This window comes from Rhipicephalus sanguineus, chromosome 8 (genome assembly GCF_013339695.2).
Source record: "Rhipicephalus sanguineus isolate Rsan-2018 chromosome 8, BIME_Rsan_1.4, whole genome shotgun sequence".
NCBI classification, from domain to species: Eukaryota; Metazoa; Arthropoda; class Arachnida; order Ixodida; family Ixodidae; genus Rhipicephalus; species Rhipicephalus sanguineus.
In genome coordinates this window covers 79,074,266-79,088,368 of record NC_051183.1, presented here as the reverse complement: position 1 = coordinate 79,088,368, position 14,103 = coordinate 79,074,266, and the positions used below count along the sequence as shown (strand labels likewise).

General features: G+C 48.6%; 1 protein-coding gene across 1 annotated transcript in view; it reads left to right on the top strand.

The window, feature by feature from the left end:
• Positions 1-12,104, top strand: part of LOC119403342 (uncharacterized) — a 53,856-nt gene extending 41,752 nt beyond the window's left edge. Inside the window, exons 12-15 of the mRNA XM_037670285.2 lie at positions 2,748-2,844; positions 4,074-4,150; positions 10,983-11,134; positions 11,951-12,104. Of these exons, the coding sequence (XP_037526213.1) occupies positions 2,748-2,844; positions 4,074-4,150; positions 10,983-11,134; positions 11,951-12,074 (450 nt within the window). The 3' untranslated portion in view covers positions 12,075-12,104. The remainder of the gene's footprint in view (positions 1-2,747; positions 2,845-4,073; positions 4,151-10,982; positions 11,135-11,950) is intronic.
• The last annotated feature ends 1,999 nt before the right edge of the window (positions 12,105-14,103 follow it).

Below are 14,103 nucleotides of genomic sequence, written 5' to 3'. Positions count from 1 at the left end.
TTATACCAAGTCATGATTCACACGAAAAAACTCCAGTGGTCGCACACCAGCCACACATTACTTTAAAAAATATCGTAATGGCCATTTAGCTAGTCAGCCTACTCGCACTGATTTGCTTCGTAAATAGTCTCAAAGACCTGCACCTAAAATGTGCAGTTGAAAGATTATAGCAATCGCAAATGCTGGATTTGCAGATAGCTTGAGCTTATTATTTGTTCTGTCAAATATGAAACTTGTTGGTATCTAACTAATGATTTAGTACACAACCTAATGTGTAAAGCAATCAGGCACAATTCAGCGTCCTGATAATGTTCACGAATAATGATGTACTGCCACAACATGAAATAGAAATGGTCACTGTTACATAAGTGTGTCTGTTGACATTCTCTGTGCACGAGCAAATCTGCCGTCACATGGTTATCTTCTCTGCCTGTCAAGCAGGTTTCTATATATATATATATATATATATATATATATATATATATATATATATATATATATATAAGTTCACGTGCTACGTGACGCCAACAAGGCAGAAAAAGAGTGTTCCACACTCGCCGTCATGGCTAGTGGCGGCGCTGACTGACGCTCCCACGTTTAAATGCACACATATACCCTATAAAGTGAACGGGGGGATGGCCGCCGCGGTAGCTCAGTTGGTAGAGCATCGGCCGCATTATTCGAAGGTCGCAGGTTCGGTCCCTGCCCGTGGCAAGCTGTCTTTTCGTCCACTTTTCTTTCTTCACAATTACCTTACATTTATTACTAAAAACATCCCCTATACTTTCCTTGGCATTATTGTCTGTTAGTTCTCATTATTATTGTGTATAACAAAGAAAACGAGCCCTTGAAATTAACACTTCTTTCCTTATATATATATATATATATATATATATATATATATATATACTACAACATTTGAGACTGACTTCATCATGAAAAAATTCGGCAGATCCCACATACCGTGGGAATCGATGTTATGCGAAGCATGCGCAGGAAGGTGACTGTGTCGCAGTTTTTCACATTGCGCGAAATGTTACGGAATGACACTAGAGAAATGTGCAAATGGTATACGCACATACATATTTTGAACAGTCGCGCATGTGTTATCTAACCAGTTGTTTGCAGTTGCTTAACGATGCCAACAGCAACATAGGTGTTATCAACACCAGACGCAGTAAGCTGATATGTAGTGCTTACATTCTTCAATACTGGACAGCGCGAATTCGAATAGGACAATGAAGGAACACAGATGCACAGGACAGGCGCTACTGGCAACTAAGCTTCATTCAGGAAATTTTCCATAAACACATACACAGTCGGATGGCACGCGCAGGCGCACTGCACGTACGTTACAGTCACAGTTGCAGTTGTTAGAGTTGCGTTACAGTTGTTATGCTTATACTTATCCGTTACGACGGAGAACGCACGTACGTTTCACGAACTCGTGTGCATGTGTGGAAGATGTTCTTGACAGTTCTTGAATAAGGTCATCACCACCGTGATTAGTGAGCACCAGCAGCTGGACAGGACTTGTTATCGGATCCGTTCGTGGTCGCGGCTACGAACGGTCTAAGTGTAGTGATGTGCGAGGTGTAGTAGAACTGGTGGAAACCGCGGATGGCTTTTACGATGAAATGATCTATGGTGCATCCTGTCCTGCACGTGGTACCGAGGTCTTGGGATGCCCTGCCCACATCCAAGCCGTCTTTCATGCCGCCTAAGAACCAGGCGTTGTTGGGTTTTGATAAATCAATGCTGAAGTCACCGGTAATCGTGAAGGACGTGGTCCTCTTGGCAGAGTTATTGCAGGAAGCACTGACCCCAGTTTTTGCTTAATCCACGTGGTCGACGTTGCGGACCACGTGGACGAGTGGATGGTAGCCCAGCGTCTCCCTGGGGTGCTCTGTCGTCAGCTCGCTAACTTTCCATACGTCAGCCGCTGTGGTGCAGTGGTTACGGTGCTCGGCTGCTGACCCGAAGGTCGCGGGTTCGATCCCAGCCGCGGTGGTCGCATTTCAGTGGAGGCGAAATGCTAGAGGCCCGTGTACTGTGCGATATCAGTGCGCGTGAAAGAATACCAGATGGTAAAAATTTCCGGAGCCCTTCACTACAGCGTCTGTCATAATCATATCGTGGTTTTGGAACGTAAAGCCCCAACAAATGCTATTATTATCACTTTCCTTCCGTGTCAATGTGTATGTTCGCGGTTACTGCGTTGAGTGAGACTGTTGTCACCTGTGGCACATACCCGCATACCATAAACTCTGGTATGCGGGTGTGTGCCACACACAACTGAGGGAAAGGGTTTCATGGCGTACGTGACAGGTATTTTGGATTATTCATGTCATCATCAGTGAATCGTGTTCATCATACACTCATCCTATGCTATGCGAATTTTCGTATATCACGACCTATGGAGACGACCGGGAGAGCGCCCGGACGTAGGCGGCTAGATAGATAGATAGATAGATAGATAGATAGATAGATACGTAGATAGAAACGCCCAAAGTGCCTGAGGTTCGCTAAGAAATGCTTCGCATTTAATACATAAAGCATCGCAGAGGTATGTTTAGCAATATGTGTAAGCGTAAATGGTGGCTTCCCCAAACGGCACCATCCCTTGACTTCCGCTCACAGTAATCCCATAGCGGCATCTGTGAAAACGGTTTCCATAGTGCGGCGTGACTGACAGCAGATATCTGTCTTGCTTTGGCCTAATTAATATTTTAATGTTACATTTCAAGGAAGCCTACTTTTCCGGCATCCTTCTCGGATTGAAATACATGGACAAATCTAAGGGCGGCAAAGGAGGACACATCGTCAACGTGTCATCAGTATCAGGTATGAGTCGTTGATAGATACTGTATATCGTGTGGACGAAAATCATCGCAAAACTAATTTCATTTCTCCCCTTAACCAATATTACTACAGTATTGAACTAAGAAACGTCACCCCAGGTTTCAAATCTTGTTAGTTTTTTTTCATATGGGGCAATGAATTTCTTTTGAAATCCTTGAGCACAATATTACCTCTAACTACGGGTACCTGGCCGCATACGTCAAAGGCTTAAACGTAACTGAAACACAAAAATGAAAACATGATGTAACATTGCCCATTCGTGCCTGCACTTTCAAATGTTCGTTGGTTTTAATGCAACTACTACAACACTAAACCTACATTTTTTAAACCAACTGGGGCCTTATGTTAATATATTTTTGTAATAAGCTTCGCCCAAATGCGACTTTATGTAATTAATTTAATCACTGAAAACTTCTATAAACTTTTGTAAAATCAAGAAGAATTTGTGAATTATCTTAAAGAGCTAATTCGCTTCGCACCCGCTTTTTTCACGTAACGGGAACTAATATAGCTAACCCATGTACATTTGAAACTACAATTCATACTTTATATCGACTGAAGTAAATCATAGAGAGAGAGAAAGAAGTAAAGAGAAGGAGGTCAACGAGGCTGTCTTGCTGTGGTGAGTCGTTGATGCAGTATACTGCGTACTTCATACAAATTGTGATTTAATGATACCTACATTTTGGGCTGCCTTCACTTTTCTAAAGCGTATATAATGAATTCCCAGCGCTCAGATATTCGTTTCGAAGCAGCAACATTGTTCCCGCCATAACACCATGTTCTTATAATATCAGCGCCGGAAATCTACCGCGACAATGATAGGTCGTCACGCAATACCTCGCAGACGTAACAAAGCAAGGTAAAGTTTGTTTACATGCAATACTTAAAATCATTCCATTGCTTCACAACTAGCACAAACTTGACTACCGTTTGAACATTGACAGCGAGCAGCATTCATCGTATGTCTCCCCACTACATGTTTTGCCACATTATTGGTACTTAATTCCACGATGTCTTCAAATTATTTTGTACGTGTATTGCCAAACTCTTCTTGCAGACGCGATATCATTACACAGTTATTGAAATAGATCACATCCCCTGCCGTTACCCCAGTCACAAATATCGCTTTTATTCTGCAGCGACGCCCTCGTGTGAAAAATAAACCTGGCTATGTTTGAATGTACTTTAATAACTTATTTTCATTTCAGGCATCTACGTGTTCCCGCAGCTTCCAGCGTACAACACATCGCAAGCCGCCATCGTCACTATGACCAGATGCTTCGGAGTGAGTAATTCGACAATTTTCAATAAAAGTTCCTTTAAGATTCATGTTTGCTACCGCAAAGTAGAGGATACAATTCAAAGCAGGCAAATGATGAATGTTAACAGGGCAACTGTGCTGCTTGCACTCATGAAAATACTGCCACGCCCGCTTCTTCTTTTATTTTGATGTGCTCGAGTTTGACCAGCAAGGACGGTTATCAACGCTCGACGCTGGCCCCGAAGAAGTGTTCGAGAAGCTTCACGATTTTGCTAGATCGTTTTGTTAAGATTGCGCGCCGCACGCGAATGTTCCAGCTTTCTCGAGAGATAACGCCGCCATCAGCGATATTGCTGGAAAGTTCCATAGCGCCTGTATAAAAGCCGACGCGCTTGACCGCTTGTCGGTTGATCGACGGACGACGCCCTGTTCGCCGCTATCATTGTACAGCGTGTATTGCTGTAGTTCTAGTTCTCATTTTCCGGCCACAAGTTCGGCCAAATAAACAGTTTCATCCTGCAAACGCCGACTGCTGTCTTCGTTGACGTCACGACCACGTGACATCTGGTGGAGGTGCTGCTTCTTCCATGATCCGGACGCCCCCGCGAAGCGCTGACCCAAGCCCAAGCCACGACGAGGACGACGGCAAGGAGAACCCGGATCGTCGAACAAGCCGCAGGCAGAAGGGACTGCTGCCAGAGCACGGGCTCCTTCCCGAAAAAGACAGACAGTCGCAGATGCCAAGATCGACCGCAGCGACGATGACCGACCCCGTGCAGCCTGCGCCGATCCTTCTTCGGCATCCCAAGGAGCCGCCAACCTTCCGCGGGTCGTCGTTTGAAGACCCGGAGACCTGGCTTGAAACATACGACCGTGTCGCCGCCTTTAACAACTGGACCAATGAAGACAAGCTGCGTCACGTGTACTTTTACCTCGAAGACGCGGCCAGAACCTGGTTTGAGAATCGGGAGTCCTCAATGCAGACCTGGGATCTTTTCCGCAGCACATTCCTGCACACGTTCACAAGCGTCGTCCGCAGGGAAAGAGCCGCTTCTTTGCTGGAGACCCGGGTGCAGCTGCCAAACGAAAACGTCACCATCTTCACGGAAGAGATGACTCGACTTTTCCGTCAGGCCGATGCTGCGATGGCGGAAGACAAAAAAGTTCGCCTGCTCATGCGGGGTGTCAAACAAGAACTTTTCGCGGGACTTGTCCGCAACCCGCCCACGACGGTCGCCGAATTCCTCACCGAGGCTACGACTATTGAGAAGACACTGGACATGCGGACGAAACAATACAACCGCTCGACGGTGTCTGCAACCAATTCCGAAGTGCACTCACTAGCCACCGACGACTTGCGCGAAACCATCCGAGCGATCGTGCGGGAGGAGTTGCGCAAGCTGTTACCTTCGCCGCAGCCTCAAGTGGATTCGATCGCAGACATTGTCCGCGAGGAAATCAAAGAGTCACTGGGTGTTCCTGAGCCGGCACCGCCGCAGCTTCAAGCAATGAGCTATGCTGCTGCAGCCCGACGCAACGTCCCCCCTCCTCGCCCACGTCAAGACGTCGCGCCGCCCCAGCAGTTCCGCCGCCAGGCACCACCGCCGCCACCACCGACGTCATACCGCCCGCCAGCCGGTCAGCGATACACACCGAGGAAGACCGACGTTTGGCGCGCCCCCGACCATCGTCCACTCTGCTACCACTGCGGAGAAGCCGGCCACACCTACCGCCGCTGCCATTATCGACAGATGGGATTGCGTGGGTTCGCCGTCGACGCGCCTCGTCCACAGCAGGGGGAAAGACCACGTGACATCGCCGACTACCTGGCAGGAACGCAGTGGACCCCCGAGGACCTTCCCGATCGCCGTCGCCAGGCCGCTACGCCTCTCCCCAACGCCGACCATACACTGGCCCAACCCGGGGCCGGTCACCTAGCCCGCATCCGGAAAACTAAGGACAGCAACCGATGGAGGTGCGGTTGCTGTACGACGAAATACCGAAGACCCTCCGCCGCCGACGCCACCGCCACGACGAAGGCTTCAGGACACGACGCGAACCCCTGACGACGAAACCTCGCGGACCGAAGTAGACCTGACGACGCAACGTGGAAGCAGCGGAACAAACCGACGTAGCCGTGACCCGACGCCACGACCTAACTGCAACGCAAGACGACGAACTAGCGACCTCGACGTTCTTATCGACGGCCACAGCGTCACAGCCCTCGTCGACACCGGAGCCGACTATTCTGTCATCAGTGGACCGTTCGCCACGAAGCTGAAGAAAGTAGGACAGCCTGGGAAGGCCCCGAAATCCGGACAGCTGAAGGTCACCTCGTAACCCCGGAGGGAATCTGCACAGCGAGACTTACCATTAACAACCGGATTTATCCCGCGAACTTCGTAATCCTGCCGCGTTGCTCGAGAGATGCCTTCCTTGGTATGGACTTCTTAGGCCTTCATGGTGCAATCATCGACCTGAGGTGTAAGTCAATAACACTGTCCACGGAAAAGGCACTACCGCCGCACACTCCGCCAAGAAAGCACGCCTTGAATGTGCTGGAAGACCAGGTCACCATTCCCCCTCGCTCCAGCGTCATCATTTCCGTCGGCACTCAAAAATCAGCAGACCTGGAAGGCGTTGTTGAAGGCGACCAGCACCACTTGATTAACCGCAAGATTTGCGTCGCAAGAGGAGTAGCAGAGCTGCGGGCTGGGAAAGCAACAGTTATGCTCACGAATTTCAGCAATGAGTACAAGCACGTGAGCAAAGGCACGACGGTCGCCTACATCGAAGAAATCGTAGAAGCCAGCAATGCTTTCGGCCTCACCGATTCTCCCGAGCCTACTCCGACGAATAAAGTGCCGCAACCAGCTTTCGACATCAATCCCAGCCTTCAGAAGCACAAACAAGAACAGCTCAAAACCCTGCTCTTGCAATACAAGGACTGCTTTTCGTCGTCGTCAAGAATTCGGCAGACTCCCGTGGCAAAACATCGCATCATAACAGAGGAAAGCGCCAGACCACTCCGTCAGAGCCCGTACAGAGTTTCGACGCGAGAACGCGAGGCCGTGAAGAAACAGGTCGACGAAATGCTACGCGACGACATCATTCAGCCGTCGAAGAGTCCGTGGGCATCCCCGGTGGTGCTAGTGAAGAAGAAGGATGGGACTCTACGTTTTTGCGTCGATTATCGTCGCCTGAACAAAGTCACGAAGAAGGACGTGTATCCCCTTCCCCGGATAGACGACACCCTCGATCGATTACACAACGCAAAGTACTTTTCGTCGATGGACCTCAAGACCGGTTACTGGCAAATAGAAGTCGACGAGAGAGACCGAGAAAAGACTGCTTTCATAACACCAGACGGCCTGTTCGAGTTCAAGGTCATGCCCTTTGGTCTTTGCTCGGCACCTGCGACTTTTCAACGGGTTATGGATACAGTACTGGCCGGCTTGAAGTGGCAGACGTGTCTCGTGTACTTGGACGACGTCGTTGTGTTTTCCTCAAACTTCGACGAACACCTTCGGCGCCTTGAAGTTGTACTTCAAGCAATCAAGACCTCCGGACTCACCTTGAAGCCTGAAAAGTGCCGCTTCGCATACGAGGAGCTCTTGTTCTTGGGTCACGTGATCAGCAAGGATGGTGTTCGCCCGGACCCGCGGAAAACAGCTGCCATCGCTGACTTTCCGACGCCCACCGACAAGAAGGCCGTACGCCGTTTTCTCGGCTTGTGCGCCTATTACAGACGTTTCGTCAAGGAATTTTCACGGATCGCCGAGCCACTGACGCAACTCACGAAGGCCGACGTCGAATTCAGGTGGGAAACGTCGCAAGTTCAAGCATTTCAAGAACTGAAACGACGCCTGCAGACGCCTCCCATACTTGCGCATTTCGACGAATACGCCGATACGGAAATCCATACCGACGCAAGCAGCGTAGGACTCGGCGCCGTCCTTGTGCAAAAGACCGACGGATTCGAAAGGGTCATCAGTTATGCTAGCCGGTCGCTATCAAAGGCAGAAATCAACTACTCCACAACAGAAAAGGAGTGCCTGGCCATCATCTGGGCTACATCGAAGTTTCGCCCCTACCTCTACGGCCGGCCCTTCAAAGTTGTGAGCGACCACCACGCCTTGTGTTGGCTAGCTAACTTGAAGGACCCTTCAGGTCGCCTCGCACGGTGGAGCCTACGACTTCAAGAATTTGACATAACCGTCGTTTACAAGTCCGGAAGAAAACACTCCGACGCTGACTGTCCTGTCCCGCGCCCCCGTCGACCCACCGCCGCAGGACGATATGGAGGATGACTGCTTCTTGGGAACCATAAGTGCCGAAGACTTCGCCGAACGACAGCGAGCGGACCCAGAACTCAGAGGCCTTGTGGAATACCTCGAGGGCAGGACCACCGTCGTTCCCAAGGTATTCACGCGAGGACTGACTTCGTTTTTCTTGCGCAACGGTGTTCTCCTTAAGAAGAACTTCTCGTCGCTTCGAGCCGATTCCCTTCTCGTAGTGCCCTCGACATTGCGACCAGAGGTCCTCCAGGCTCTGCATGACGACCCGACGTCTGGACACCTGGGTGTTTCTCGGACGCTCGCAAGAATACAGGAAAAGTACTACTGGCCGCGCCTTGTCGCCGACGTAACTCGCTACGTCAAGACCTGCCGGGACTGTCAGCGATCGTAAGACACCGCCGACTAGGCCAGCCGGACTTCTGCAGCCTATCGAGCCACCTCGACGGCCGTTCCAGCAAATTGGGATGGACTTACTGGGGCCGTTCCCGACGTCCAATACCGGAAACAAATGGATCGTCGTAGCTACCGACTACCTCACCCGCTACGCCGAGACAAGGGCCCTACCCAGAGGCAGTGCCGCCGAGGTAGCGAAGTTCTTCGTTGAGAACATCCTCCTGCGTCATGGCGCCCCAGAGGTCCTCATCACCGACAGAGGTACGGCGTTTACGGCTGACCTAACTCAGGCAATACTGAGATACAGCCAAACAAGCCACCGCCGGACCACAGCGTACCACCCACAGACCAATGGCCTCACCGAGCGGCTAAACAAGACCATCGCCGACATGCTGGCCATGTATGTCGACGTCGAACACAAGACGTGGGATGCCATCCTTCCGTATGTGACCTTCGCATACAACACGGCCATGCAAGAAACGACGCAAATGACGCCGTACCGCTCGGTCTACGGAAGGAGCCCGGCAACGACGCTCGACGCAATGCTACCAACCGCCACCGACGAAGACGACCTCGACGTTGCCGCCTATTTGCAACGCGCCGAAGAAGCTCGACAGCTCGCCCGCCTGCGCATCAAGAACCAGCAGAGGGTCGACAGCCGTCACTATAATCTTCGACGACGCCACATGGAGTACCAACCCGGTGACCGTGTGTGGGTCTGGACGCCGATACGCCGACGTGGGCTCAGTGAAAAACTTCTTCGGCGATACTTCGGGCCATACAAGGTGCTTCGACGTCACGGCGCTCTTGACTACGAGGTCGTCCCGGACGGAATTACGAACTCCCAGCGACGCCGCGCACGACCTGAAGTCGTCCATGTCGTGCGCCTTAAGCCGTTTTTTGCGCGTTAGCGAACCTGGGGACTCTACTTTTTCCTTTGTTATTGTAATTTATTTGTGTATGCACTTGTTTTTTTTCCTTTCATGTTGCAAGCATCGGGACGATGCTTTTTCAGAGGGGGGCAATGCCACGCCCGCTTCTTCTTTTATTTTGATGTGCTCGAGTTTGACCAGCAAGGACGGTTATCAACGCTCGACGCTGGCCCCGAAGAAGTGTTCGAGAAGCTTCACGATTTTGCTAGATCGTTTTGTTAAGATTGCGCGCCGCACGCGAATGTTCCAGCTTTCTCGAGAGATAACGCCGCCATCAGCGATATTGCTGGAAAGTTCCATAGCGCCTGTATAAAAGCCGACGCGCTTGACCGCTTGTCGGTTGATCGACGGACGACGCCCTGTTCGCCGCTATCATTGTACAGCGTGTATTGCTGTAGTTCTAGTTCTCATTTTCCGGCCACAAGTTCGGCCAAATAAACAGTTTCATCCTGCAAACGCCGACTGCTGTCTTCGTTGACGTCACGACCACGTGACAATACGCCTTACGATACAAAGCTTCATTAAAGAGCCGTACAAGCTGCCTATAATCAGGACTGCGACTGCTTATAACCATAGGCGTGCCCACACTGGGGCAGAGAGGGGAGGGGCGCCCTCCCCCCTTAATCATAAAGGGGGGCGTTAAGTAAGCTTTACAGTCTTTACTCAGACGGACCTGTCGTGTCATTGTTTAATGTGCAACTTTTTTGCATATATGCAAATATGCCAAGCAAATTTATATGCAATGCAAATATTATCCAAATATGACGTGCAACGTTTTGACAATATTAGTGACCGATGCCCTCTGATGTTGCATTCCAAGAACGACTTACTTCCTATTTTTCGCACCGAATATATAGAAATCAGAGGCAGGACCTGTGAGCACGTCATTGATTCATCTTAATTTTTGCACCCAATGCGAATAGTCTTTCCTGTCCCTGCGAATGAATAGCCCTGCGCATGCCTACGCTTATAATGGTAAATTGAGCTGAACATAAGTAATTCCAAACATCGTCTTGAGTTATCATCAAGCTGAAAAGTTTTATTCCTTCATATAGTGCAGGCGTTTCTTATTTACGCGGAAGTGCCTGCTTTCACGTTTTTTTTTTTCATAGGACTGAGCTTTTAGTCGCAGCAAGAATTTCGATGCAAAAAACTTTGCTGATTTATGAGATATTCGTAGCACAAATACAAGCAAAACGCAGTCAACTTAACAGTTTTGCGCTTTACTCGCAGTCGGACATGTACTACAACCGCACCGGCGTCAAGGTCTACTGCATCTGCCCAGACCCTATCGACACCAAACTCTGGGCCCAGCTGTCGGACTACTGCCGAATGTCCGAGGATACCGTTGAGTTCGCCCACGTCTACGATACTCGGATTCAGCAGTGCGTTCACCGCTTTACTTTACGTAATACGTGCAAGCTAATTGCTAACAATTATAGGCATACCAGTGAGCGCCACTCTGGTCAATTCACCGAAAAGGGGTTGCATTGTTTTTATCTGATGAGATAAATCTGCCGAATTATTATGTATATGATATACATTTTAATGCATTTACTAAATGTGCAGTATGAACTAAATCTGCATTCCTTGAGCGAATGTACAGGATGTAAACATATCTTGTGACATAGGGGGCCGCGTTCAATTTGCCTCATATTACTAACAGATTGTCAATACCAGCTCACATGTAATGCCTTTGCAAGTGTAACTGGTTGGTGTGTCGCTGCTAATGAGTCAACATTATTAGCAACAAGTATTAATATATATCATCACTGTCATATACTGTATTCCCGCATTTCAAGAAACATCTTGTTCTTAATCTTGTGTTTTGAACAGTCCATGCTTTCACGAGTTTCCGCACTTTCGTGAAACTTCAAAAAAGTGTGGTAGACAGCAGTTATGAACACGTACTGCGGAACATTTCTTCATCTTTTTACTTGTATTCATCCATTACAGTAAATTACTTCAGTTTTCGGCAAATATGGACAGTGAAACCACTTTCATGTACCTGAGTCCCTGGGCACTTTCAAGTGATTTCTAACCGCTTTTCGCCTGATGGACCTTCAACTGTCTTTGGAGATAATGATTTGACAGATTGATTGATTGATTGATTGATTGATTGATTGATTGATTGATTGATTGATTGATTGATTGATTGATTGATTGATTGATTGATTGATTGATTGATTTTTCTTTTACAGGCCCGTCGTAGTGGCGCACGCCATCATCCAACTCCTGGAAGACGAACGCAACGGCGGCACCATGTTGTGCCTGCACAAGATTGGAAACAAATACCACGAGTTCCCGGCCCTGCCGAATCCATGAATGACCCCACTCTTTCTTTCTTTTTTTTTTTCCAAGTTCCACATGACCACCTTGTGCCTTTTTAGTCGCCTCTCAGCAATAAAACTGCCACTTATCCATGACATCAATACCATGACCACCTGTTCCTATTTCTCACCGACGATATTGTAATGCGACACCCAAAGTGAAGTACCTTAATTAAGGTGTCGTATCTTAGTCCGTCCAACGGCCATTTCTGCCTTTAGGACAATGACTACTTATCGCATAAGTGATCCCTGATGATTCCGAAGCACCTAACGAGGTAGAACTTAAAAGTGTGATTGTTTAGGCTTGTTTTTTCGCGATGAACGAGGATAAAGCGCCAAAAGAGGACGAAGTGGACTAGGGTGGACAGACGAGAGGTGTATTTCGGTTGGCCGCCCTATACTCCGTTTCATACATCAGGTGCAACGCTGCGGAAGCTATGCAAGAAGTTCGGTCAGCAAAATGTGTAAGTCCGCGCATCTCGCACTTTGATTTTGCCGTTGTGAACGTCACCTCCGCGATTGGCTCCGGCTGCGCGCTACCGGAACTGATCGTGAAGGCAACTACACGAAAACGAACAGACGCTAAGCGAGCCAGAAGAACCTATTGGTGACCGTGTATGTGACGGGGTTTGTTTATTTTCAAGACGCAAACATCTTCATTTATTAATCAGTCCAAAAACGAAAAAAAAAATCATTACGGGTGTTAAAATCATTGAACCATTTCTTACTGAGAACACCATCTACCGCAAGTAGTCCCTCTGTCTTCAATAGCGCTCCACTTGATATATGAAACGGAGTAATAGTCCACGTTGTCCTTTTTTTGGCGCATTACCCTTGTTCAGCTAAATAAGTGTTTTCACGGTTTGCGTTGGTTTACATCAGCGGGTGCTTCAATCGTGTTTGGAGTACAGATGAAAGCTGAAACCTGCCTGGATGATGACACAGCCCAGAGGATTAGGATTTTTTTATTCTTGCCACGTACCTTTCTTCAAGACCGTTTAAAACTGGCAGCAGGTTACGGAGGCCATTCGCGTACATAGGAAACAAAAGTCTGCGTGCATACGTTTCAAATTATTATGCTGCGTTCCAGGCCATGCGGCAAAAACGCCCTACAGATGCGGATGCAGGAAAGAGGCTACGTGCGCGTGGATATGCGCCTGTTACCAGCTTGCCTCCTCCGAATGCAAGTCGCTTTGAATTGTGACTTATAACTACCGCGCCTTTGGCCGCATTTGTAGATCCTGCATGCTGTGCATTTCTATAGAAAAACATTTCATACAGGAATTACATTAGGTAAATAAAAATAGTACTAACAGTGCAACGTAATTTTCGCCATTCATCCATGATGACTAGATATTATTTGTTTACTTTCACTTGAATTAAATAAAAGTATTAAGCAGCTCTAGAGTGCCTATTTGGGCCGGTTGGAACATGTTCACACGAAACGAGAAACAGCGTCAACCACCGGACAACAGAACAGACACGAACCAAGCAGGGGCGTAGCCAAGGGGGGGGGGGGGGGGTTGGGGGGGTTCAACCCTCCCCCCGAATTTTTTCAGTTTTGCTTGCATATATATACAAGCACACATACAAACACACGCACGAACATACATAATGTATGGTTGAACCCCCCCCCCCCCTGAAAAAAATTTCGGGCTACGCCCCTGGAACCAAGCGCTGACTTACAACCAAAGCTTTATTCAGTACAACAGATCATATATACCCACATCGATCATGAAAAGATGTGAGGTAGAGGACAACAATGACAAGGTGTCTGTTAACAACTATATGTAGCGAATTGAAAAAAAAAGAATCACCGACGATTACGATGCTGCCTAATGCGAATTATGAGCGCAGCTTCGTGTTGGGGCAGGCCAAATGTGCTTGAAGTTTAGGCTCTCCGCAAGGTATCGACTACGCCATAAATCATAATTTTTGTGAAGTAGGACAGCACACACTACGCTATTATTCGTCTTTCTGCGGATAAGCGAGGTGTCCGCTACACATCCGTAAGGTATTATTTG